The sequence below is a fragment of the Trachypithecus francoisi genome, unplaced genomic scaffold, assembly GCF_009764315.1.
Source record: "Trachypithecus francoisi isolate TF-2019V2 unplaced genomic scaffold, Tfra_2.0 Lachesis_group18, whole genome shotgun sequence".
NCBI lineage: Eukaryota > Metazoa > Chordata > Mammalia > Primates > Cercopithecidae > Trachypithecus > Trachypithecus francoisi.
In genome coordinates, this window is record NW_022681463.1 from 1,879,255 (window position 1) to 1,904,966 (window position 25,712).

The window sequence follows — 25,712 nt, forward strand, 5'->3', positions numbered from 1 at the left end:
TCATCCACCTTGTTTTGAATGTAGAACGAAGTTTCTTCTAACAGTTCCAGGCAGGTTGGCATATCAAATCCATCCAAACCTAGTCTGCCTGTCCTCAGATCCCCTCTGCACCACAACGCTCAGGCAGTATGATCACCATTACTTGCCAGAGACCCTCACAGCTGGGCCTTCACCTGTGACCTGGGTTCCACACACTGCTTTACCTGCATGAAGCTTGGGGGGCAGAATTGGCCAACAAGAGATGCAGCCACACGGGAGTGGCCTGGGCCTCCCGGAAAGCCTTTGGACATTGTGTGGACTGTAGAGAAGTTCCTGGGGCCCAGTGCCAGTGTTGCTCATGCTTGGGCACCTCTCCTGCCGCATCATCTCTGGCAGTGACGTCCACCGCCTCTCAGCCCAGGTGGGGAGACCATCGGTCTTTATCCCTGAGTAAATCTCAGTCTGCTTCCGCCTGCTAGTGAGGAGTCTGTGGTCTGCAACTGAGCTTCTAAAACCGAGGGCAGGATAGGAGGGACGTGAAGTGGGCATTACATGGTGGGTGCTTGACACTCCTTCCTGGTTGTGTGACCATGAACCAGTGACAGCCTGAGCAGAGGGAGCCATGATGAAGCTTGTTGCTGTATCGTGCCTGGGCCCCAGCCTTGCAGCTCCAGGTATGGAGCCCTTCCAGGAACAAACTCTTCTCTGCCACTCTGGACAGAAGGCCCTGTCCATGTAGGGGGCTCTCACTGCCATTCACACACCTTGACCCTTCACTCCCCTCATGAGACTCAGAGCAGCCCTTCTGAGAACAAAGAGCAGTGAACATCTCTGGAGCCACCACATTCCCCTCGAGTGAGAAACAGACTCCTGAATGCAGGTTTTCCTGATGTGAACCCTGGCCCAGAGCCTTACCCACGGATGATGTGCCCATGCAGTCCCCAGGGTGCCTCTGACCTCTTATTCTGTAACTTCACATTTCAATTAAATGTGAATCTTCACATTTCAATCAAAGTGTTGAGGGAAGATGGCAATGACCAACACCAGCTCAAAGCTGTCCATTGATACAGTGAAGAAAACAGCCTCTGAAGTCAGCTTTCAGTGTGTGAAAGGCAGGCTGCCCTATTACAGGGCTCTCTCTGTGAATGTCACTGTCCCGTTGATCAGCCTTGAGTGAACAGCTGGACCTCCATGGCTACCATTTCCTCCCTTGCAAACCGTCATGCTAGTCAGCCCCAGCACCCAGGACTGACTCACAAGGCCATGTCTTGGTGAGCAGCGGGGTCTTGGCTGCAGTTCAGCTGGGTAGGAAGTGCCCTTTGACTTCTGCAGCAGAGCTCACTTTCTGTACACCACCCACTCACAGGCCCGTGGGACCTATCTATCTGTCCTTGGGCTGTCTCCGTGTGCCCGGGATGTGGCAGCAGTGGCCAGCATCCTGAGCCCCTACCCTCTGTGAGGCTACCACGTCCTGGCTGCTGGGTCCTCCTCTCACCCTCCCGTCCCAAATCTGAAGTCTGAGAAGCTTTGTCCAGCCCCTCCCAGCTTTTGCCTACATCGCATGCCTGCCTTCCCTTTCGCCCTCTCAGCTGAGTCTGCAAATGTTCCTGCTACTTAGACTTTTGTAAAACAAACACCAGGAACACAGGGAACTCGGTGTTTCCTGGGGCTGGGGCTGCCAAGAACGCACCCTGAGATGCTGGGGGAGGAAATGCCCATCTCAAAACCTGCGCAACCCTGTCCAGACCTGCACATGTTCAGGGGGTGCAAGCCGACACTGACATCCGAAGTGAGCATGGGCTTAGAGACAAAGCCCCCCAGAAATGTGCTCTTTTCCCACAGGGTGCAGGTGACACCTGCTTGGACACATCGGTTTGTGGACACATTGGCTCGTAGGCATGTCTCACCCCAGACCACTGAAGCAGCGGAGACACTTCAGTGATACAATGATCTCCCTTTAACAACCTTTAAATTTGAAATAGTGACGCTCCCCTTCCCCCACCCCCCTTTTTTTTTTTTTTTTGAGACAGAGTCTCGCTCTGTCTCCCAGGCTGGAGTACACTGCCACGATCTCGACTCACTGCACCCTCTGTCTCCCAGGTTCAAGCGATTCTCCTGCCTCAGGCTCCTGAGCAGCTGTGACTACAGGTGCGTGCCACCACGCCCAGCCAATTTTTTGTATTTTTAGTAGAGATGGGTTTTCACCATGTTAGCCAGGATGGTCTCAATCTCCTGACCTCGTGATCCGCCTGCCTTGGCCTCCCAAAGTGCTGGGATTACAGGTGTGAGCCACCGCGCCTGCCAGTGACGCCCTTTTTTTGTAATCCTTCACATAGACAATAGCTACATGTATCCTTGTTCAATTATTTCCTCACAGCCCCTTGTACCTCCCCTTGCCTCTAGTTCTTGGGTCTGTTTCTCTGGACCACACTTCATCTTATTCATAGATCATGGAATAATCTGGTTAGATTGTGAAAGGAAAGACTCCAGTTACACACCCATGGAAAGAGAGCCACAGCCTCATCCCCTCCCTCAAGAGCACCCCCAGCCCTGGGTTCTCAGGACTTCATTTCACAGCCCTCTGGTCACTGACCATGCTGGGCAGCCTCTATTTCCTGCCGCTGCCATTTGGGCCCTCTTTCCTCAGTGACATTACACCCGCTGGCTTCAGACTTTCTTGACTGCCTCAGTGAGAAGCTACTTTATGCATCATCAGCATACACACACACACACGAGTGGGAAGTAGGTGTAAAATGGAACCAAAGTCTTCATGAGACGGTGCACCCTCACCATCTATTCTGTTCCACTTCCCTTTCTAATGGCAAATTCCAAGTTGAATTTGCTCTCCACTGATAGGTTGCTGTTTGAGAAACAAGCCTCTGAACCATCCTTCAAGGGATCACAGCACAGCAACCACTCCCAACTCTGTTTCTTGGGCCCCTCCTCTGAGTGCCATTATTCTCACTGCCTGGATTCACTCATTCAATCAACAAACATGTAATGAGGGACAACTGTGCAGATCCATGCTCTTCATGACAGGGTTCCGGGCCAGCAGCAACAGCAATGCCTGGTTGTCCATTGTGTGCCTGGGGTCCCTCACACGGGAAACTTGCTTGCAGTGGCAGATGCCCTGAGGCTCATGTCTGACCCATGTCCAGGATTTGCCAGCCTGATCATTGCCCAGGGGCTGTGAGCCCACTCTTGTGTTCCCCCTGCCCACTGGGAACCAAGGAAACAGCCTGGGCAACCCCTAGTTCTTCTAGTGGAAGGTGCAAATTCAACTCAGCCCCCACACATGCAGAGCTGCACACACACCTACACACACGCACCTACATGTGTGCATCTGCATACATACACCTACCAAGACTCACACATGGGACATTATCCCTGGACACATGCCTGCATACCTGCACACACCCATGTACACACACCTACACCCCCCATCTACACACACCCATGCACACACACCCACGCACACAACCCCACCCACATGAGGGACATTACACCTGCATACACACCTACATACCTGGACACACCTTTGCAAACACACTTGCACACACCCACGCATGCAAACACCTATGCATGTGCACTTACACATACACCCCTCCACGCATCTGCACACACACATCCCACACACCTGTGCACACATGCCCATCTGTAGACGCACACCTACACACATCACGCACCCACCTGTGCACACGTCTACCCATGCACACCTGCACGCACACCTGCACACATCTACACACCTGTGCACACATGCCCATCTGCAGATGCACACCTACACACATCTGCACACACCCACCTGTGCACACGTCTACCCATGCACACCTGCACGCACCTACATACCTGTACACACACATCTGTACATACACCTGCACATACCTGTGCACACACACCTGCACACACACACACCTGCACACACACACACCTGTGTAGGTGGAGGACCAGTGCTTTTGTTTCCTGGAGAGCTCCCTTCCTCAGGCCCCTCCAAGCTGACCAGCTGCTCTCTACCCAGGTGGGCAGCTCTTATCCCAGAACTCTCCTTGGAATCCCCTCAGGGTGGTGCTGTGTGTGCTGGACCCCAGGCCATCTGTCTTGGTTTTGAAACATTTTCTACAGCAGCTTCCAGAGGAAGGGCTTGTGACTCTGAAGACATCTTTATCATGCTCTTCATGGCTCATTCTCCAGGTATCAGATCCTAGGTGGAATTCATTTTCCTTGGGAATCTCAACAGCTTCACTCTACTGCTTTCGTGTTGTTGAGAAGCCCAAGGTCTTTTTATCTCTGTCCCTTTGCCTGAGAGCTGATTTTGTTTCTTTCTGAAAGCTATTTAGAACTTTATTCAGTGTTCTGAAATTTTGTGATGATGTGGCTTGTAAGGGACTTCTTTCATTTACTGTGTGGGTGGGTATCTGTGGTGCCTATATGACCAAGACAAACAAATGGAAAATGGCAGGGAAAATGTAAGAAAATTAGAGGATCAAACCAGGCTGTCCAAAAGAGGGCCCAGAAAAAGAGAACCAAAGTCACCAGGGACAGAGCTGCCAGAAGCAATCTGGGAAGTCCCCAGGTCTTAGGAGCACTGGCCAAGCTCCTAGGTTCCACTGTCTCGTCCATCTCTCCCAAGTGTTTTTATTTTGGTAATCCTTTTTTTTTGTTTTGTTTTCATTTCAAGGAGATTTTTCCTTGATTATTTAGTTTTCATAGTATTCTGTTTTTATTTTATGGATGTACTATCTTTTCATACATCCCTGACAGTGTATTAATGATACTTTTTATTTTATTTATTTATTGTTTTTTTCTTGGAGACAGACTCTCGCTTTGTTGCCCAGACTAGATACAACTTACTTCAAAATGTTTTAATTTATACTACTGTAATCCATAATTTATATGTGCAATACATAATTACACCTGGCATTTTTACCTTCTCTATCTCAAGTATTTTGGTCAAATTGTTAGGCTTTTAAAGCTGACACTTACAGGAAAACCCTGGCTTAAAGTACTTGCTATGTTGTACACAATAAATATGTTGAATTCTATCTGTCAATTAAAAAAATTAATGCAATTGAAAAAGCCTAATAAGGTACCTGCTACAGTTCAAATGCTTCTGTCCCCTCGATGTGCAGTGCAAGCGTTGGGAGGTGAGGCCTGAAGGGAGGTGTTTAGGTCAGGAGGAATCTGCCCTCGTGAATCAGTGCTGCCACACAAAGGGGCCCAGGGAGTGGGTTTGCTCTCCTGGTCTTCCACCATGTTAGCACCCAGCCTTCCTCCCTCTGGAGGACCTAGCATTCCAGGCACCATCCTGGAAGCAGAGAGCAGGCCTGACCTGCGAAGCATCTCCATCTTGTCCCCAGCCTCCAGAATTTCAAGAAATAAGTTTGTTTTCTTTATAAATGACCCAGTTTCAGGCATTCTATTACAGCAGCACAAAACAGATGGGCACGATGCCCCTTAGGAAAGTCCTTGTGAGGCTCAGATCTTCACCTGTGTGGTTTTCTAAAATGGGGCACATAATCACCAAAATAGACGTTTAAATATCAAAAGTTATAACTTATCAATTAACACTGCATTAATTTGGTGTCTTGGAGAATAGCATGTTAATACAGAAATCATCTTAGTAAAAAAAAATTGGCTGAAATTTTGTGTAAAGATTAACTCAACACAAAAAATTAATACAAAGATTTTAATAAATTTCAATTAATTATACTCTGATCATAAATTATCTTTATTAAAGAATACATATTCTTGTGATTTAAAACCAAATATTTTAAGTGAAATAACTAATAGAAATTGACATGAAATTATTTCATTTAAAATAGTTACAATAAAAGGCAAACAGACATCCGTATTTGCCTCATTTTAGAAAACATAGGCTTTGAATAAATCTTTCGCCTTTTACTAAAAAAAAGAAAAAGAAAAAAAAAGAAAACATAGGCTTTAAGAATCAAAAGTAAGCTTCCAAGCTCACTGCCAGGATTACAACTTCACATTACAGAAATGTTTAATAACAAATATTTGACCAACAGATTATAATTCTGAAGTTGTACTTTTTTTTTTTTTTTTTTTTTTTTTTGAGACGGAGTCTTGCTGTGTCGCCCAGGTTGGAGTGCAGTGGTGCGAACTCAGCTCACTGCAAGCTCTGCCTCCCGGGTTCACACCATTCTCCTGCCTCAGCCTCCGGAGTACTGGGACTACAGGCACCCGCCACCATGCCTGGCTAATTTTTATATTTTTAGTAGAGACGGGGTTTCACCATGTTAGCCAGGATGGTCTCGATCTCCTGATCTCGTGATTCGCCCCCCTTGGACTCCAAAAGTGCTGGGATTACAGGCGTGAGCCACCGCGCCCAGCAGTGCACATTTTAAATGCCTTTTAATTTTGCTTCTTTACTAAAAAAACTATGAACTGATGAACTCACAATAGAAAATTAATAATAATTAATTTCAGGGAAAAAAAAGGCACATCCAGGCAACACATTCAAGGCGATTGGTAAAATGCAGCGTCCCGGGTCTACTGCACATAATCAACTGACTGCAAATAAACTACTCTGGAAAATTCTAAAATAGGACAAGAATATTCTGTAAAAGCCAGGATAACATGATTGCACCGACACTTTGCTAGAGAGCTGTTCTGTTGCCAAGGTGCGAGCTTCCCAGAAGCAGCAGCTGCTGGCCATTTAAGCGCACACTCCCCACAGACGCTTCCCTTCCAAGGTCCATCGACTCCGTGCATCAGAGGCTGGACCGTCTCTCTGGTCTGGGCACACACCTCATGATTGCAGCTCTCCACAGCACCGGGGCGAGTAAGAGGCTGAGCGTGGTCACACTCAGTATAAGGAGGTACACCTGCAACAGCAAAGTGCAGAGCGGGTCACAGACACTGTCAGGACTCGCACCTGCAATAGGAAAGCACAGGGCTGGTCTCACTGAGCTCGGAGGGACGCCTGCAAAGCTAGTGTCCTGAGGCTGAGCGCAGTCACGCTGAGTGCTGGGAGGGATGCCTGCACATCATAAATTCACTACTATCTCTTTAAAGCACATCGAAGTACAGCCAGAAGTTGAGGACACTGGGATGCAGGAGGGGCTGTGATTTGAAGATCAATGATGCACGGTTAGTCCTGATGGGCCACAGGGTAACAGCTTTAGCCTGTGTTTGCCTGAAGGCCAACCCCGGGCCACAGTACAAGTGAGCCTGCCCCACAGCTTCCCTGACCCTGGGGATGCGGCCTTGGGTCAGGCCTCAGGTGGAGCTTCCTGTAAGCAATTCTATTTTTCAGCAATTACTTCCACTGCACTTAACACCTGGACTTCTACCCGCCTCACCCTTACAAAATGCAGGAGACAAGCCCATTAATCTGAATGCCCAGGGCCATCCCAGTGTCCACAGGAACTTCCACCCAGCTCTCAGGGCACTCTGGTATTTCAGTTTCTTGGGTGCTACTTATGTGCACACTGGCAGTTCAGCTTTAAAAAGTCAGTTTTCTTTCAGAAGAAATATCTGACTGACAATTAGAATTGTTGTAAAAAGTTAATGCAACAGTTCAAGCAGTACTAACTGCACCTTTCCTCTGAAAATGTCATGTGCTGGATGAGCAGAGAGCAGCCAGGTCTCTATGTGCCCACCTGGAGGAAGACCCTGCCCCCAGGCTGCCAGCTGCCTTCGCCACACCTGCCTCAAACCCAGAGTGCAGCCCGTGCTGCCCAAGAAGCGCTTCGTGGGGGAAGCCACTCACCTCCCGAGAGATGACGCCCGCTCTTCGTGCCCGGCTCCCCAGGACAAAGGAAAACTCGCTGACCTGGGCAAGCCCCGCGGAGACGATCCACTTGATGTATTGGCTGCTCCTCGGCAGAATGAGAGACAGGACCAGCACCGCCAGGAGAAACTGCAAGAGAGGTTCATCATGCCACCGCTGAAGACCGGACCCGCACAGAGTTAAACACACGAAACAGAGAACCCGGACAAACCACAGGGACGCTGCGATGGTCCCCGAATAACACACCAAGCAGGGAAATGCACGGAAGCACTCCAAATATCCGAAGGCACCAGACACACGCAAAACATCTTCAATAATCCACACAGAACAAAAAGGCAACATTAAGGGTTTAGGTTGATTAGCAGAAAATAAGCCTTGCCCGTGCCCCCCCACCCTCGCCCCAACCAAACTAGATTAATAGCATTAAGCATGGGGTACTCAAGGTGGAAATTTCTTTTTCATACAGAGAGATGTGTGTCTCTGGGCTAAGCAGCTAAAAGCTGGTGGAGTGGCCCAGCGATCATCATAGATTCTGGCTCCTTAAAATGGAAATGATCTAAGTCACTGTTTATGAGGCAGAAAGCCACTGGTTGCTGACTACGTCACACCTTCAGTTCAATGTGGACACAGGCAGCTCGATGACTAGCAGTCCTGCAGGACAGACAAAGTGCCTACACCATTCTCAGGTCTTTTTTTTTTGTTGTTGTTGAGACGGAGTCTTGCTCTGTCGCCCAGGCTGGAGTGCAGTGGCTGGATCTCAGCTCACTGCAAGCTCCGCCTCCCAGGTTTACGCCATTCTCCTGCCTCAGCCTCCCGAGTAGCTGGGACTACAGGCGCCCGCCACCTCGCCCAGCTAGTTTTTTGTATTTTTAGTAGAGACGGGGTTTCACCGTGTTAGCCAGGATGGTCTCGATCTCCTGACCTCGTGATCCACCCGTCTCGGCCTCCCAAAGTGCTGGGATTACAGGCTTGAGCCACCGCGCCCGGCCTTTCAGATCTTTAAAAAGCACATCTGCATCTGTCAGAAGAGGACAGGTCGGACTGCGGCCAAGGCCCGTTCTGAGGGTCCCAAAAGGTAGTTCCCCCTTTTAAACACCCTCAATTCTGAAACAATCGATCACAAGGACAAACCCAGACCACCCAGCCTAATCTACATCTGCCTGCCCCGGGGTCCAGTGGCCCAGTGCGCCTCCTCCGAGACAAGGGACAGGGCCGACTCTGCAAGCTTGATGTGGGCCCCGCTGGAAACCAGGGCCACAGGGAGGGCTGTGCTGGGCCTGCAAACTGCGAGGGGCGCGGACCCTTCCAGCCCATACCTTCATGACCACCACTGACAAGGTGAGGAACACCAGCACTGTGAGCTCGTATACCACAAATGTGGGGAACACGTGGAGCCCTGTTGGGAACAGGACAGACATGTTACGACCACAGGACAGCCTCCCCCAGTGCACACCATTTCTCACAACTTTAGTGTGTCACTTGCTTCAATACAGGAATTGAAATCCTAAATCCTCCCAAGCACACTTGTGAAAGCAGCAGCAAATGCTAAACAGCCATCCCTTTCCTGAGTGAACCGGGGAAAAGGCTGCCCCAGGGTGACCTGTCTGATGTGGTGGGATCCCAGCTCCACTCCCTGCAATGGGCCTCAACTGCAGAGAACACAGCAAAGCACAGAGAGGCAGCACTCGGTCTGGCGCTCCTTGATATTCCAGCTGAGGTGCAGATGATCCCGGAGCCTAGCAGCCCCGCAGTGCCCAGGAGTGCCACACTCATAGGACGTCTGTGGTCAGTGTTCCTTTCCCTGCTTTATTTGGCTCACACATTTTGAAAAACAATGGGAAACGCTGTCTCTACGTATTTCTTCTCTCTGCTCTCAGGGCTCTCTGAAACCGTGTGGCTGCCCACTGGGCTGTCCCGCTGAGTGACGCAGATGGGGCCGGTGGTGCTGGGGCTGGGCTCAGCTCTCCAGTCACACCCTGGGGCTGCCCGGCGATGCACGTCAGCCCTCTGAGGAACCCGGCAGCCCAGAGGCCTCCTCTTCATTGGAGGGACCCAGACACCAGGGTTAAGTGCATGGAACAGACCCATGACCTTTCTGCCGTTCACAAACCACTGTCTCTACCTGACCCAGAAACACAAATGTAAACATTTGCCTTTTTCCTCTTGCCCCAACCCAGGTTCTCTTGCGCTTGAGAGCTGCCTTCTCCAGCCGCCCAGTCTTCTAGCCATGGCCCCTCCTCCTGGGTCTGGGTCTCAGAGCTGCCCCCTCCATGCCCATTCTCAGTGCTCCTCATGGCCCCTCCTACCCTGGCCACCAGTCTGGCCCCACCGTGTCCCCCTCATCAGCCCCAGCCCCATGATGGCCTGGGGTCCACCTCCCTCTCTCCCCAGCTGTCAGCCGAGCCCCGGCCCTAGTCCTGCATCCCCCCAGGATGTCTGTGCCTCTGCCCTGCTGCAATGCCCAGTCCAGGCCGCCTGTGGCCACATCGGTGTCTAGGAAGTCACTACCGTCACGGCCCCACGTCCACGCCACACGATTCAGACAAGCTCACAACAGTGTGTGCCACAGGGGATGCTCCTACCCCTCCCCAAAGGGGGCCTCACATCACAGCCACACAGGTACCGAGGGCTCCCTACCCTGGGCGTACCAGGCTGTGTTTTCTCCCTGCTGCTGCCCTGAGGAAAGCCTCGCCTTCATCTCCAGCCCCACTGGCTTCCTTCCTGCTCGGGAATGTCCTGTTCCAGAGACTCCAGGCTTCCTTCCCACCTCCTACCTCTGGACTTTTCCACGAGCCTCTCTTCCTCCCCAGCACGCCCTGAGCCTCCGCCTCTGCACCTGGCGCATCCCTCACCCTGGTCAGTCACGGATGACCCGGAGGCTCCTGTGCTCTCAGCTGAGCTGGGCGGCCATGTCCCTGTATCTGCCCCCACCCCACCCTGGGCTACAAGCTCCTTTGAGGCAAGGCTGCCCTGGGGACATGGCTCACTCACCCCTGCCTGAGCTCAGAGCTCGTGGCCCGCGGTTGGAGGGGGAGTAGGAGGCAGTGAGCCAATAATTATGGAGCTGAATGCATTCCAGTCAGTCCCCAAAACAGCAATGAAAGTGAGAGACAGGAAACCTCCCTTCACTTTCTTTAATGAGCTATGCTGACTTTCTATGTAGGGTCATTTATTCTTAAAACAAATATCAAACCTATACTTGGTGTAGCATAATGAGAAACTGTGTGGGTTCTGGGCTCAAGTCCTGGGTTCCCAGAGCCCACCGGCCCCACAGCGCCCAGAAGCACCACAGTCACTAGCTGTGGACCCAGGATGATGTTTCATTCTGTGTGTGCCTCAGTTTCCTCATCTGTGAATGTGGATTTGGAGGCGAAGTCAATGAATATGCCATCTGAGGCGTGTGCCCAGCCCAGGGCTGTGCTAAGGATGCTGCCTGCACAGGCACCAGACCATGGTATGAAGGTGAGCGAGGCTGGCGGGGGTGCACACCTGCGTCCACCAGGGAGGGACACCCAACGACAAGGCAGCTCCCAGCGCTGTCCCAGAGCCAGTGGTGCCTGCTTCTGAATGCGGGGAACATGAGGAGAAGAGGATGAAATCCTTGCTGAAAATTTCACAACAAGACACACCAAATGACTGACATTGTTGGTAAAGCTGTAAGTGACTAGGAATTAGGGTGCTGGGCAGGCGTCTTCCACAAAGGCCAAGATGGAAAACCTGCTGTGGACTGAGTGTCCTGCAAACTCCTATGTTCAGGCTCCAGCCCCAGTGTGGCTGTATCTGGAGACAGGGTCTGCAGGAGCTACTCAAGGCAAAATGAGGCCATAAGTGTGAGAACCTAATATCTCTGCACAGGCCATGGTGGCTGAGCCACAGATGACACAGCCTGGAGGCAACATCTGTGGAGTAGGCATGGCCCTCGCCAGACACCTGGATCTTGGACTTCCAGCCCCCACAACTGTGAGAGATAAGCATCTACTATTTGAGCCGCCCAGTCTGGAGGATTTTGTTGATGGCCTGAGCTAATAAGTAGCACAGCAGCGGCCACTGATAAAGAGTAAATGAGCAAGTGTGACTGTTTCCATAAAGCTGCATTTATAAAGGCAGGTGGTGAGCAGGCCTCGGGCCGCGGTTGGCCGAACCCTCATCTAGTGGGAAGAGCACCTGCTCTGAAACCTGGGCCAGGGCCACACTGCCACGCGCCGTCCACGAGACCCCGACCTTGCTCTGTGACGCCTTCTGGACCATCCTTCGGCACAGAAGCCCTTCCTCGCTCGGGGCCTAAAGATTGCCCTTCTCCTTTCATACCCTCCAGATGCAGCCTCAACTCAGAAGCACAGCCTGGGCCTCACCGGCGGGCACGAGCCTCAGGGCTGGAACCCGAGAGCGATGCCTGCTGGCCTGCAGGTGGCTGTGGCTGACCTGCAGCGGAGTCTCTGAGGCTGCACAGGGCAGGAGGCCCAGACACATCTACTGGAGCTGGGAGTTCCACCCGGGCTTCTGCCGCCCTTAAGTGGACATCAAGTCCCACGCATAGAGGCAAAGCTGCCGTCTGAAGCGGGCAGATGCCGTCTATGTGCTGCCTGGACTCCAGAACAAAAATAAGGTCCTGTCCAAGTTAGAGAAAAAAGTGAGCTATAAACAAGTTTCTCAGATGGCAGAAAAATTAACTTGAATTCCCTGATATACTTAGTACAAAAAACTAGAGCAAAAACACGTAGAATTATGTGAATTGAAAGGGTTCTCAATACAAAAGAACTCTAGTTTGAAGATAATTGCAAGTATGTCTGTGTAAATAATATATTTATGAAATTTTAAGATTTTTAACAAGAGCAGCTCTCAAACATGCATGTGCAACAAAGCCCTGGCTAACAAGACACCGGGTCACAGCCAGGGCAGCCTGGGGCTGGGGCAACACGGGAAAAATCAGGTCAGACCTGATCCATGTTATTAGTCCTCGTCTAAAAGAAGTGAAAGAAAGATCAGGAAATCAGTTTATTTAGCTTGCTGAGGAGGCGTCCGTCACCAGGAGTAAGGGCAGGGGGCAGGGGGAGGAAGTGGGGGTCACACACAGGGTGGGGGGCAGGGGGAGGAAGTGGGGGTCACGGACAGGGAGGGTGGGGGGTAGGGGGAGGAGGTAGGGTTCACGGACAGAGGGAGGGTGGGGGGCAGGGGGAGGAGGTGGGGGTCATGCATACAGTGGGGACAGGGGGAGGCGGTGGGGGTCATGGACAGGGAGGGTGGGGGGCAGGGGGAGGAGGTGGTCACAAAGAGGAACGGTGAGGGTAGGGGAAGGAAGTAGGGGTCACGGACAGAGCGGACAGAGGGAGGCGGGGGGCAGCGGGAGGAGGCAGGGGTCACGGACAGAGGGCAGGTGGGGGGCAGGGGGAGGAGGTGGGGGTCACGCACAGAGGGAGGGTAGGGGGCAGGGGGAGGAGGTGGGGGTCATGCACAGAGGGAGGGCGGGGGACAGGGGGAGGAGGTGGGGGTCATGCACAGAGGGTGGGTGGGGGGCAGGGGGAGTAGGTGGGGGTCACACAGAGGGAGGGCAGGGGCGGGGGGAGGAGGTGGGGGTCACGCACAGAGGGAGGGAGGGAGGGTAGGGGGCAGGGGGAAGAGTTGGGGATCACGCACAGGGGGAGGGAGGGAGGGTAGGGGGCAGGGGGAGGAGGTGGGGGTCACGCACAGAGGGAGGGCAGGGGGCAGGGGGAGGAGGTGGGGGTCATAACACAGGGTGGACAGGGGGAGGAGGTGGGGATCACAGACGGAGGGAGGGCAGGGGGCAGGGGGAGGAGGTGGGGGCCATGGACAGAGGGTGGGCGGGGGGCAGGGGGAGAAGGTGGGGGCCATGGACAGAGGGAGGGCAGGGGGCAGGGGGAGGAGGTGGGGGCCATGGACAGAGGGAGGGCGGGGGAGGTGCAGAGCAAGGGGATCAAACTGCAGTCGAGAGGCTCTCCCGGGACACAGTGGCTCATAAGGCTGCACTGGGGTCAGGAGGTCACGGAGCCCCTGCTGAATGGTCCTATTTCACCTGCGACAAGGGCCCCAAGCCTCCCAACTCTGTGCTGCTTTCAGGACTGCCTCGGCTATTTATGGCCTTTGAATTTCCACATAGAATTCAGAATCAGCTTTTGAATTTTCAGTCTTGTTGAGGTTGTGCTGAGTCTGTGGCCCCTGTTAAGCACAGGGCATCTCAGACCCCGTGCCGAGTGGAGAGCTGCCAGGGACGTGTCCCGATGCCAGACCCTTTGTGATTCCATCCCTTTCAAGTCACTACTCTAGGCTGTTCCACAGACCCCAACAAAGGGCCCATCTCAGTATGCTCAATTTAAATTTTTTGTGTCAAAATTAGTGTTTCCTCCAAATTTGCCACTGACATGTTAGTTTCCATGGCTGACCCTGAGCTCCCACGACTTGCCCTGTGTGGGCACCAGTGCCCCTGATGAGGGGGAATGAGAACACGCATTCTCCCCCGAAGGTGATCGGGCTGCTTTCGATGCCCACCGACAGCACACATCTCGGCAGCAATAAAGCACGGCAGTGACCAGCAATCGTGTGCATGGCAACAATCTTCCTCTTGCAGAATAAAGAGCCCGAGTAGCCAAAGCAACTCCAAGCAAAAGGAACAAAGCTGGAGGCAGCAGAGGCCACCTGACTCCAAACTCTAGCACAGACTACAGCAACCAGAACAGCACAGCACTGGCAGAGAAACACACAGGCCCTCAGGACAGGGAGAGGACCCAGAAATAAGGCCACACACCCACAGCCATCGGCTCTTCCATAAAGCCTATGATAACAAGCACCAGGAAAGGACTCCCCATTCAATAAACAGTGCTGGGATCGCTGGCCAGCCACACCAGAACATGGAAACCGGACCCCCTCCTAACACCACATACAAAATCAAGTCAAGGTGTAATAAAAACTTAAATGTAAAGCCGAACACTATAAAATCCCTGTAAGAAAACCTTTGAACATCGGCCTTGGCAAAGGTTTCATGAAGAAGACTGCAAAAGCCATCGCAACAAAAACAAAAACTGACAAGTGAGATCAACTAAACTAAGGAGCTTCTGCCCAGCAAAGAAACGCTCAGCAGGGCAGACAACCTGTGAATGGGAGAAAATACTTCCAAACTATGGATCTGACAAAAGTCTTGTGTCTATCATCTGGCAGGAACTTAAATCTGCAAGCAAAAAGCAAACAACCCCATTAGGAAACGAGGAAGGACAGGAACAGACCCTTTCGAAAGATATTCACACGGCCAACACAACACGTCTATGGAAACAATGCTCAACATCACTGGTCACTAGAGAAACGCAAATCAAAACCACAATGAGATACCATCTCACACCAGTCAGAATGGTGATTCCAAAAAGTCAAAAGGCAACAGATGCTGGCGAGGTTGTGGAGAAATGGCAACACTTAGACAACCATTGGTAGGACTGTAAATTAGCTGCAATGGAAACCAGTCTGGAGATTTCTCAAATAACTGAAAACAGAATTACCGTTGGACCCAGCAGTCCCACTGCTGGGTCTGCACCCAAAGGAATATACATCCTTCTGCCATCAAGACACATGTACCCACATGTTCATCCCCACGCCTCTCACAACAGCAAAGACATGGAATCGGCCCAGACCGTGAATTCCAAGGATCCCACTGTCCATCAACAGTGGACCAGATGAAGAAAACGCAGCACAGACACGTCAGGGAATGTTACATAACCATAGCAGAAGGAAATCACATCCTTTGCAGCAACACGGATGCAGCTGGAGGCTATTCTCCGTGTGAATTAACCCAAGAACAGAACACTAGATACCACATGTTCTCACTTAAAAGTGGGAGCTCAACACCGAGTACCTGTGGACACAAAGATGGCAGCAAGAGACACTGGGGCCTGTGCGAGGTGGAGGCTGGGAGGAGGAGGGTGAGGATTAAAAAACTACCGAGGGTCCTATGCTCATTACCTGGGTGACAAAACCATCTGCACACCAAAGCCCTGCTACACTCATTACACGTGTCACGAACTTACACAGGCACCCTGAGCCTAAAAGAAAAGTGGGACAGAAGAAACAGTATAATAAAATAAGATTTCTCTGCGCTGTATAAAGCAGAAAATAGTTTCTGGCTACTAGCAATCCAAACTGAAATATGCTGAATACACTTAATTTTTAAGATAACCATTTTTGCTATATAAAATAGATATATATGCACATAAACACATCACAGAACCACTCTGCATGTGTTTAACCCACACAATTATGATGTAAAGAAGGAAGATTACCTATTGAGGCGAAGAAAACAATGGCCAGGAAGTCACGGATGGGTTCAATGGAGGCGGCGATCTCCTCAGTGACCATGGGGCCCTGAGAGGAGACCAGCGCTCCGGCCAGGAAACAGCCCAGCTCCATGGAGACGTCCAGCAGCTCCGTGACCTAAGAGAGGCAGGACTGAGCTTTACATGAGACCCCACAGTGCACCAGGGTCACCCCCATCCCAAGCACACCCTGAGACCCAGCAGAGCCACCACAACAAAACACAGAAGCTGCGCAAATGGAGCGTGGTCCTGGGGCCTCTGCTGGGTCTCAGAGGTTGACATGTAGAGGCTGCTATTAGTTGAATTAACCTTCCTGGGAGAAAAAAATTATTTAAAAATATTTGAAACAAATATCCATACAGATTGCATTGAAATTTTTGAATGAGAGTATTTTTCAATTGTTTTAAATATTTGTGATACGTTTTCTTTACCTTGAATCAGAATAGCCTGGTGGTAGTGTTAGAAACGCATTCCCACTACTAGCCTCAAAGCAGAGAGAAAGTGACAGGGCGACAAGCAACAGCCCCGGGAGGGCACGAAGCCAGAGAGAAGCATTGGCGTGTCTGCGGCGGCTGATCTGATAACCCAGATTCGTGGCCACGGCAGAGTGCTGGCTGGACAGCCACGATGCAGGGGCCTCATGGCAGGTCTGCGAAACGCAGGCTTCCAGCAGCCTTGTGGATGAGGCACGGCTGACACCGGCCAATCTGAAAGATGATTTTTATCTTGAGAAAGTAAAATTGTAGACGATAGCAGCATTAGACGAAAAGAAAAGAAACTTGTAAAGAACTATGATTTTTAACGGCAACAAAAACATCACATTCTGAGGATTCAACCCAAAAGACCTGCACCCGACACTGCAAGACACAGACCCACGAAAGACGAAAGACTGAGATAAGAGCACCACGGGCTCAGCACGGCAGAGCGGCGGATGTTCCCTCACCTGGCCGACAGACGCACAGGAATGCCAAGAGACTTCTGTGTGTGTGAAACTGACCAGCGGAATCTAAACACTCGGGTGGAATTTGGGAAGAGTACGAATAGAGCCAAGACGACCCTAGCACAGAACAAAGCTGGGCCCAACACAGAGATCAAGCTACGGTGCAGCTGAGGGCAGGTGGACAGAGAGAGGCATGTGCACACACACACACACACGCACACATACCACAGGTACACACACACCAACACACCACATACAAAGCAGACACATACGAATACATACCACATGCATATACACCACCCGCACACCACACAAAGCACACATGTATGCACACACACATGCCACACACATAGACCACATGCCACATAAAGTACACACATGCACGTACACATGCCACACCAAAGTACACACATGCATGCACACACACATGCATACACATGTACACATGCCACACATAAGGCACATGCATGCATGCACACATACACAATCACATAAAGCATACCACATGCGTACACATGCCACAAAGCACACACACGCAGACCACGTACACACACCACAAAGCATACATGTACACACTACAAAGCACATACATGCATGCACACAGGTACACGTCATGCACAAAGCACACACACATGCACACGCACACACAAACACGGCTACTTGGTTTTTGACAGAGTGACGCTATAGAAGGGGAGCAAGAGGTCTTTTCAACGCATGGCATTCAGAAACGCACGCGAATGAGGGAATCCTCATCCACTCCCTCACTTCCAACACAACGGAAGCTCACCTCTGGGTGGACTGTAGAGCTAATGAGAAAAGCACAACAGAACGCTCACTGACAATAGTAAAGCGCATCTTCACAACCCAGGGGCAGGCGGATCTTTCACAAAGACACAGAAGACAGCCACGAAGAAAACAATTCATAACTGGATGACGCTGAAATTAAGAACTTCTGTTCATCAAAAGACACCATTAAGAAAGTGAAAAGGCAAGTCACAAACTGCGAGACATTTGCAAACACATATCTGACATGCTGGCATGGAATGATTTTCAGCCATAAAAAGGGGTGAAGTGCTGGTGCGCACAGTGACGCAGCCAGGCCTGGAGGGCGTGACGCTAAATGGAAGCCAGGCACGGAGGCCCCCATGTGACATGGCCGGAAGCAGTGGCCCTCAGGGCCGGGAAGTGGCTCCGTGGCCACAAGGAGGTAGGTGGGTGGAGAACTGAGAGCTATGGGACTCCTTTGGGGAGGTGGATATAATTGGATAGTGGTGATGGTAGCAAAGCATTTTGAATACTGACTTTCAAATGATTAAAATGGCAAATTTTACGTGAATTTCATCTCAGTAAATAAATTTTTAAAAAGGACAAAAAAATCTGCCGACATATAAAAAAATAATTCCTACAAATGAGAAGAAAATCCTCACCCTACAGAAGAACGTCCTGGAGGCTTTAATAGGAACACCACCAGGACGACACCCAGATGCCACTGAGCTTCTGAAAGGGCTCGAGGGACTGGTCATTGGGAAGTGGACGCTGGAGCCCCCGTCAGAGCCCTGAGATGCTCCAGACACAGAGCAAGTGCAGGGAGTCTGTGGGGCACGGCGCGCTCACGGCACAGCAGCAGGACGGGCTGAGCCTCTGGAAGAGCTCGAGAGACCAGCCATCAGGAAGTGGACACTGGAGCTCCTGTCGGAGCCCCTGTCAGAGCCCTGAGAAGCACCACACCCAGAGCAAGTGCAGGGAGGCTATGGGGCACGGCATGCTCAGGGCACGTGGCAAGACAGGCTGGCATTGGCATGGCGACTGTGGGGAAACCCACGTTGTGACTAAGGCTGAGCTCCTGTTTACTGTGATCCCTGCAACCCACCTCCACAGGTACCGTACGAGGCTCATCAGCAGTAAGCACCTTCCAAAAACACAAGAATGGACAGCGGCTCTATTCGTGTCAGCTCTAAATGGAAATGAATCCTAAGACTGAACAGTGGAAAGAATCCATTGTGGCATCTGGTGCAGATGCGCAGAAGGCCCAGCACCCCAAGCGACTGGCAGCAGGTGCAAGGTGAGTGCTGCCCAGTGAGCGAGAAAACCCGAGAGCCAGGGAGAGAGTCACTATAATGGAAGAAGCCACTGGGAGGGCAACACCAAAGTTGTCTAGATAAGACAATTTCACTGGGATTTATTTTCAAAGAGAAAAATACTCTGCAATGGATAAAGCAATGTAAAAACTTAAATAAGTCACACTCTTGAAATAGTTAAAATCACCACAACCAGAAGCAAATCATAATTTTCTCCCAAGTTTACAAAATAGTAGCAGGCAATTAAATTATATATAAGAAACAATTTTTGTTAATTTACTTTTTTTAAATGGAAACTTTTTTTTTTTTGAGACAGAGCCTTGCTCTATCACCTCTGCCTCTGCCTCCCGGGTTCAAGTGATTCTCTTGCTTCACCCTCCCAAGTATCTGGGACTGCAGGCGTGTGCCACCACGCCCAGGTAATTTTTGTATTCTTAGTACAGACGCAGTTTCACCATGTTGGCCAAGCTGATCTCGAACTCCTGACCTCAGAAGATCTACCCACCTTGGCCCCCCAAAGTGCTGAGATTACAGGCGTGAGCTACTGCGCCCGGTGGAAACTTCTTTTTTTTTTTTCTTCCCGAGATGGAGTCTTGTTGCTCTGTTGCCCAGGCTGGAGTGCAGTGGTGCGATCTCAGTTCACTGCAACCTCTGCCTCCTGGGTTCAAGCAATTCTCCTGCCTCAGCCTCCTGAGTAGCTGGGATTACAGGCGCACGCCACCACGCCCAGCTAATTTTTGTATTTTTAGTAGAGACGGGGTTTCACCATGTTGGCCAGGCTGGTCTTAAAACTCCTGACCTTGTGATCTGCCTCCCTTGGCCTCCCAAAGTGCTGAGATTATAGGCGTGAGCCACTGTGCCCGGCCGGAAACTTTTTATTTTGAGATAATTATATACTAACCTGCAGTTTTAAGAAATAATACAGGCCGGGCGCGGTGGCTCAAGCCTGTAATCCCAGCACTTTGGGAGGCCGAGACAGGCGGATCACGAGGTCAGGAGATCGAGACCATCCTGGCTAACACGGTGAAACCCCGTCTCTACTAAAAATACAAAAAAACTAGCCAGGCGAGGTGGCGGGCACCTGTAGTCCCAGCTACTCCGGAGGCTGAGGCAGGAGAATGGCGTAAACGCGGGAGGCGGAGCTTGCAGTGAGCTGAGATCCGGCCACTGCACTCCAGCCCGGGCAACAGAGCGAGACTCCGTCTCAAAAAAAAAAGAAATAATACAAAGTCCTCATTACCCTTTAGTTTCCCCAATGGTAACATCTTGCCAAATTACAGCACAAGACCCCACTCAGGTGCTGATACGGATACAGCGAAGACAGCAAATGCCATCCCCAGCCCCTCCCCAGACCACCCTTCCTCAATTCCTGGGAACCACGAGCCCTTCCTCAATTTCGTAATCTTCTTACCTCATAAATGTGACATAAAAAGAACCACACAGTATACAGCCTTTGGGGGCTGCCTGCCCACTCTGCACAGTTCTCAGGAGGTGTGTGCTGGTGGTTTTACTGCTGAGTGGCGTTCTGTGGTGTGGACATAGCTCAGTTTGTTGAACATTTATTTACCCATTGAAGTACCTTTGGACTGTTTATGGCTAATATGAATAAAGCTGCTATAAACACCTGTGTACAGGCTACTACTGTGTGAACACGGCTTCGTTTCTGTGGGATAAACAGCAGGAAGTGCACCTGCTGGGCTGAACGGTGACGGTGCCCAGGTGCACTGTCAGGACTACTGAGGCTCTCTATGGGGGTCCAGGAGCATTTCCTGCCACTCTCATGTAAAGACTGTCATCTCAGTAAGGAGAAGCCCACTTTCCAAAATGAACTTTATTTAACCTTTCACATGGCATAAGTCATACAGTTAATTAGCATGTGAGCAACACAGAGTTAAAAACTGCTTTTCCAAACTTAATTTTGTATTTCAGGTGCAAAGCTATTTGAAAATTTAAGACCGAGTAGCATGGTTTGATATTAGTGTTTATGGCGCTTTTTATGATCACAGTTTTTTTGTTTTGATATGGGGTCTTGCTCTGTCACCCAGGCTGGAGGGCAGTGGTGCAATCACAGCTCCCTGCAGCCTTAACCTCCTGGGCTCAAGCCATCCTCCCAGCTCAGTCTCTCCAGCAGCTGGTACTATAAGTGAGCTCAACCATGCCCGGCTAATTTTTCTTTTTCTTTTTTTTTTTTTTTGAGGCGGAGTCTCACTCTGTTGCCCAGGCTGGAGTGCAATGGCCGGATCTCAGCTCACTGCAAGCTCCGCCTCCTGGGTTTACGCCATTCTCCTGCCTCAGCCTCCGGAGTAGCTGGGACTACAGGCGCCCGCCACCTCGCCCGGCTAGTTTTTTATATTTTTTAGTAGAGACGGGGTTTCACCGTGTTAGCCAGGATGGTCTCGATCTCCTGATCTCGTGATCCGCCCGTCTCGGCCTCCCAAAGTGCTGGGATTACAGGCTTGAGCCACCGCGCCCGGCCTAATTTTTCTATTTTTTGTAGAGGAGAGGTTCTCACTATGTTGTCCTAGCTGTTCAACTTCTGAGCTCAAGGGATTCTGCTGCCTCGGCTTCCCCAAATGCTAGGATTACAGGTGTGAGTCACTACACCCGGCCCACAGATTTGTTTTAATGTAATACTCACAAACAGTATTTTAGCAAAGTGCTTAAGAGTATGAGTCAAACCAGTTAAACGGGTTTAGCTCATTGTATTACGTATTGATGGGTAGTATAAGAAAGTGTGTATAAAATAAAAAATACTAGTAAATGTTTCAAATATTTTAACCATTATTAAAATGAAAAGGTAAAGAATGGATCACAAGATTTCAGTGAGAGATTAATATCAGATTACATAAATAACACATAGTTTGAGAATTACCGTTAACATTAAGAAGATAAATGCAGATACTCCCAAGATCAGGATTTCTTTGTTCCCCTTGCTTTCCACGTGCAGCTTCCGATAATAGGGTCCAATGAGATACTTCTTTATAACAAGACATAAAAGAAAAACCGCCGCTAGCGAAAAAAGAATCTGACCAATCAAAACCAGGATTCGCAGAACTTCCATGACAATGCTAGGAAAGAAAAAAGAAGCGACATGTGATTTCACTTCCAAAACATAGCTCTCTAAAACTCAATGAAATAACCTTTCACTTTTCTCTTTAACATGCTACAAAATAAATTACCTGAATCACACACCTTTATTTTCAAATACAAAAACACCCTATGAATCATACTCATCTCAGAAATTAAGTTATGTTGAGCCAAATATAGAAGCTGGATTGGTTTGCAGTCAATACTTTGGGGTGAATACGTATTCTAGGATGTGAAAATTCTCGACTGACGGCGTTCCTATCTCAGCTGATGCCTGATGATAAATTCCTCGTCAGGCCTCAGCCGCACGTGAAAGTCTCTGTCAGGCAGTGGTTGCTCTCCGTGCCCCACCGCAGTCTCCTGATGGACGAACTCTAGTGACCATCATCAAGGCACTCCTGATACAGCCACTGAAGTCTGTGTCTGTAGAAAGTAATTCTTGGCTATGTTCTGTTTATAATATACTACCTGGATGTCAGAATAGATCACCATCTCAGCCAACGGACTTCCACTATCTGAGGTCTTTACAAATATACCTGTATTTAACCGCAGCCTTCCACCACTCAGGCCACAATTCTGGTGAAAGTTTCCTCGGTGGAAGAAACCTGTAATTTCCAAGGGTGTCAACCTCTGCAGCCTGTGGCTTAAAGCAGAAATGCCGAAAATGCAAATCTCAAACTGCCACGATTCCTTGGGGGAATCAGAGCAGATCTGGGCTTGAAGCAGAGGGATGGAATGAAGGGATCAACAGCAGCCACAGAAGCAAATGTGAGGCAGCGTCCTTCAGAGCCCGCTGCAGGGCCCACGTCTGTGACTCGGAAGGAAGGAGGCAGAGTCCTTCAGAGCCCGCTGCAGGCCCACGTCTGTGACTCGGAAGGAAGGAGGCAGAGTCCTTCAGAGCCGCTGCAGGGCCCACGTCTGTGACTCGGAAGGAAGGAGGCAGAGTCCTTCAGAGCCCGCTGCAGGGCCACGTCTGTGACTCGGAAGGAAGGAGGCAGAGTCCTTCAGAGCCCGCTGCAGGGCCCACGTCTGTGACTCGGAAGGAAGGAGGCAGAGTCCTTCAGAGCCCGCTGCAGGGCCCACGTCTGTGACTCGGAAGGAGGGAGGCAGAGTCCTTCAGAGCCCGCTGCAGGGCCCACGTCTGTGACTCGGAAGGAGGGAGGCAGAGTCCTTCAGAGCCCGCTGCAGGGCCCACGTCTGTGACTCGGAAGGAGGGAGGCAGAGTCCTTCAGAGCCCGCTGCAGGGCCCACGTCTGTGACTCGGAAGGAGGCCCCTTTCTGCAGCCCTGGCAGGAACGGAGACAGACTCACAGCCAAGAAGGCCAGGCCTGCTGCACTCCTGACAGCTTCGCCACACTGCTGGGCCCACATCTGGCCCTGGGCCCAGCCCCGTGGTCCCTGTCTGGACCGCCACCCCTTCCCCTGCAGCTCCAGTGGCCTCCTCCTGACCCATCTGCTCTCACACAGAGGCCCAGACAGCTCATCAGGATCCTCCATCAGCTCCTGGACGCTGGGATGGAACCCAGGCTTCTCTGCCCAGCCATGCCCTTTCAATGCCCCAGGCCACCGAACAGCCCACCCACACAAGCCGCAGAGCCCGCTGCCTGGGAGGTCCCTACCCTAGACTCTTCTCTCCACAGGCTCAGCTGCGTTCCTCAAATTCCAGCCCCGTCTCCAAGGCAGAGCCTGTGCCAGTCTGGAGCTCACTGCTGCTCACCAGCTCACTGCCCCGTCTGAATCATTTGCAGGGCGGTTCCCTGCTGCGGACATCTTGTCTACCACTCATTTGTTCATCATTCATTCATTCTCTCTCCGAAACACAAGAGCAGCTCCCCACATGGGGAATGTCCTCTGCTGAGCTCACCCTTGCATCCTGGGCCCCTAGAGCACTGTGTGCCACCTGTTACGGCAGCCCGCTGAGAACTGTCTGACCCCCACTGCTATGTCACAGATGAGAACAGGGGCAGATACCAGGTGATCTGCTCCAGGCCACATGCCCAGAGCAGAGCTGGGGACGACCCCGGCATCTGGCCCCAGGGCCAAGCCCCTAACAGCTACACAAGCTCTCCACAGCCACCATCCCCAGGGTTTGGATTTAGGTTGAATTTCCTGAAGACTCCCACAGTGTCCATGAAATGCACAGTGATGAGGACTCAGAAAGATGCCAATCAGAAGCCACAGTGCACTCAACTCTGACCTCTTTGAAAGACGATCACCGTCACAAGTTTCTCAGGATTCCGGCTCGCCGCCATGCCACCTGCAGGTCCACACGTGTGTGCTGCTCTTGATCTGCACGTATGGGGCGCACCGTGTCCATGACTGTTCTGGCTGCCTCCTCTCAGCGTGTTTGGACAAGCTTCCCATCAGCACGTCTGATCCGCTGACAGGTGAGGAAGGGCTCCCTCGCGGGGTGCACCAGAATTTGCTCAGCCAGATGCAAGGGCTGTCCCAGTTCTCACACGGACTCCACGGCCATCCTGGTTCTTGTGCACTGCGGTGGCCGAGGGGCCTGTGGGTCTATTGATGGTGGCAGTGGGTGCTCACTAAGGGAGCCAGGCACCTCCCACTGTGAGAGGTGCTGTCTGGTGGGCTGCCAGGAGGTTGCTCCAATTCCCATCCCAACAATGACACCCAAGGCTCCCCGCTTCCCAACCTGGGCACCACCCAGCTTCTAATGGTGCCCAGTCTGATGGGTGGCCAGTGCCATCACCCTTCTTTGGTGTGAGGGTGGGTGTTTCCTACTTTACTCAAGTCGAATTACCTGTGAAATATTATGAGGGAAAGAGTTCTTTCCTCTAGGAATGATCGAGGTTAATTCTGAATAAAGCTTAGTAAGAAAGCAGAGTTTATTACGTTGCAACTAATTTTCTTTCTTTGATATTTTAAATATAAATTTTCCCTGGTTATTAAAATTGAAAGGGAGGTTTTCCCAAATTACAGAAAAGTATATATAGTAGAAAAAACTTACTACAAATCTACTAGTCTACTAGTAGAAAATCATTAACATCTTGTTTTACATATATATATAATATATATATTTCTAGTCTATTCATGTTCTTCTATGTCTAATTAAAATAATAAAAAATATATATATATATTTTTTGAGATGGAGCCTTGCTCTGTCACCCAGGCTCTGGAGTGCAGTGGCCCGATCTCAGCTCACTGCAAGCTCCACCTCCCGGGTTCACGCCATTCTCCTGCCTCAGCCTCCCGAGTAGCTGGGACTACAGGTGCCCGCCACCATGCAAGGCTATATTTTTTTGTGTTTTTAGTAGAGACAGGGTTTCACCATGTTAGCCAGGATGGCCTCAATCTCCCGACCTCGTGATCCACCTGTCTCAGCCTCCCAAAGTGCTGCGATTACAGGCGTGAGCCACCGCGCCCAGCCAATATCGTATATATTTTTAACAGTTATTATATATAATTCACTTACCATACAACTTACCCATTTAAAAGTATTCAATTCAATGGTTTCCAGCATATTCACAAAGTTACAAAACTATTACCACAATCCATGTTAGAATACTTTCATCACCCCAAAAAGAAACACTGTACCCATTAGC

The 25,712-nt window shown here is 50.8% G+C and overlaps 1 protein-coding gene across 6 annotated transcripts in view; it reads right to left on the minus strand.

Annotated features, from left to right (window-relative positions):
* Positions 1–6,403: 6,403 nt before the first annotated feature.
* Positions 6,404–25,712, minus strand: part of TMCO3 (transmembrane and coiled-coil domains 3) — a 61,092-nt gene continuing 41,783 nt past the window's right edge. For 3 of the 6 annotated variants that reach the window (XM_033177150.1, XM_033177148.1, XM_033177147.1), the window contains 4 exons: positions 21,935–22,130; positions 16,012–16,162; positions 7,712–7,861; positions 6,404–6,824 (listed from right to left, as the gene is read on the minus strand). In XM_033177150.1, the coding sequence (XP_033033041.1) occupies positions 6,490–6,824; positions 7,712–7,861; positions 16,012–16,162; positions 21,935–22,130 (832 nt within the window). In that variant the 3' untranslated portion in view covers positions 6,404–6,489. Of the gene's footprint in view, positions 6,825–7,711; positions 7,862–9,048; positions 9,129–15,694; positions 15,775–16,011; positions 16,163–21,934; positions 22,131–25,712 lie in introns of all 6 variants that reach the window. The other 3 variants (XR_004428941.1, XM_033177149.1, XM_033177151.1) reach the window with 3 other exon arrangements.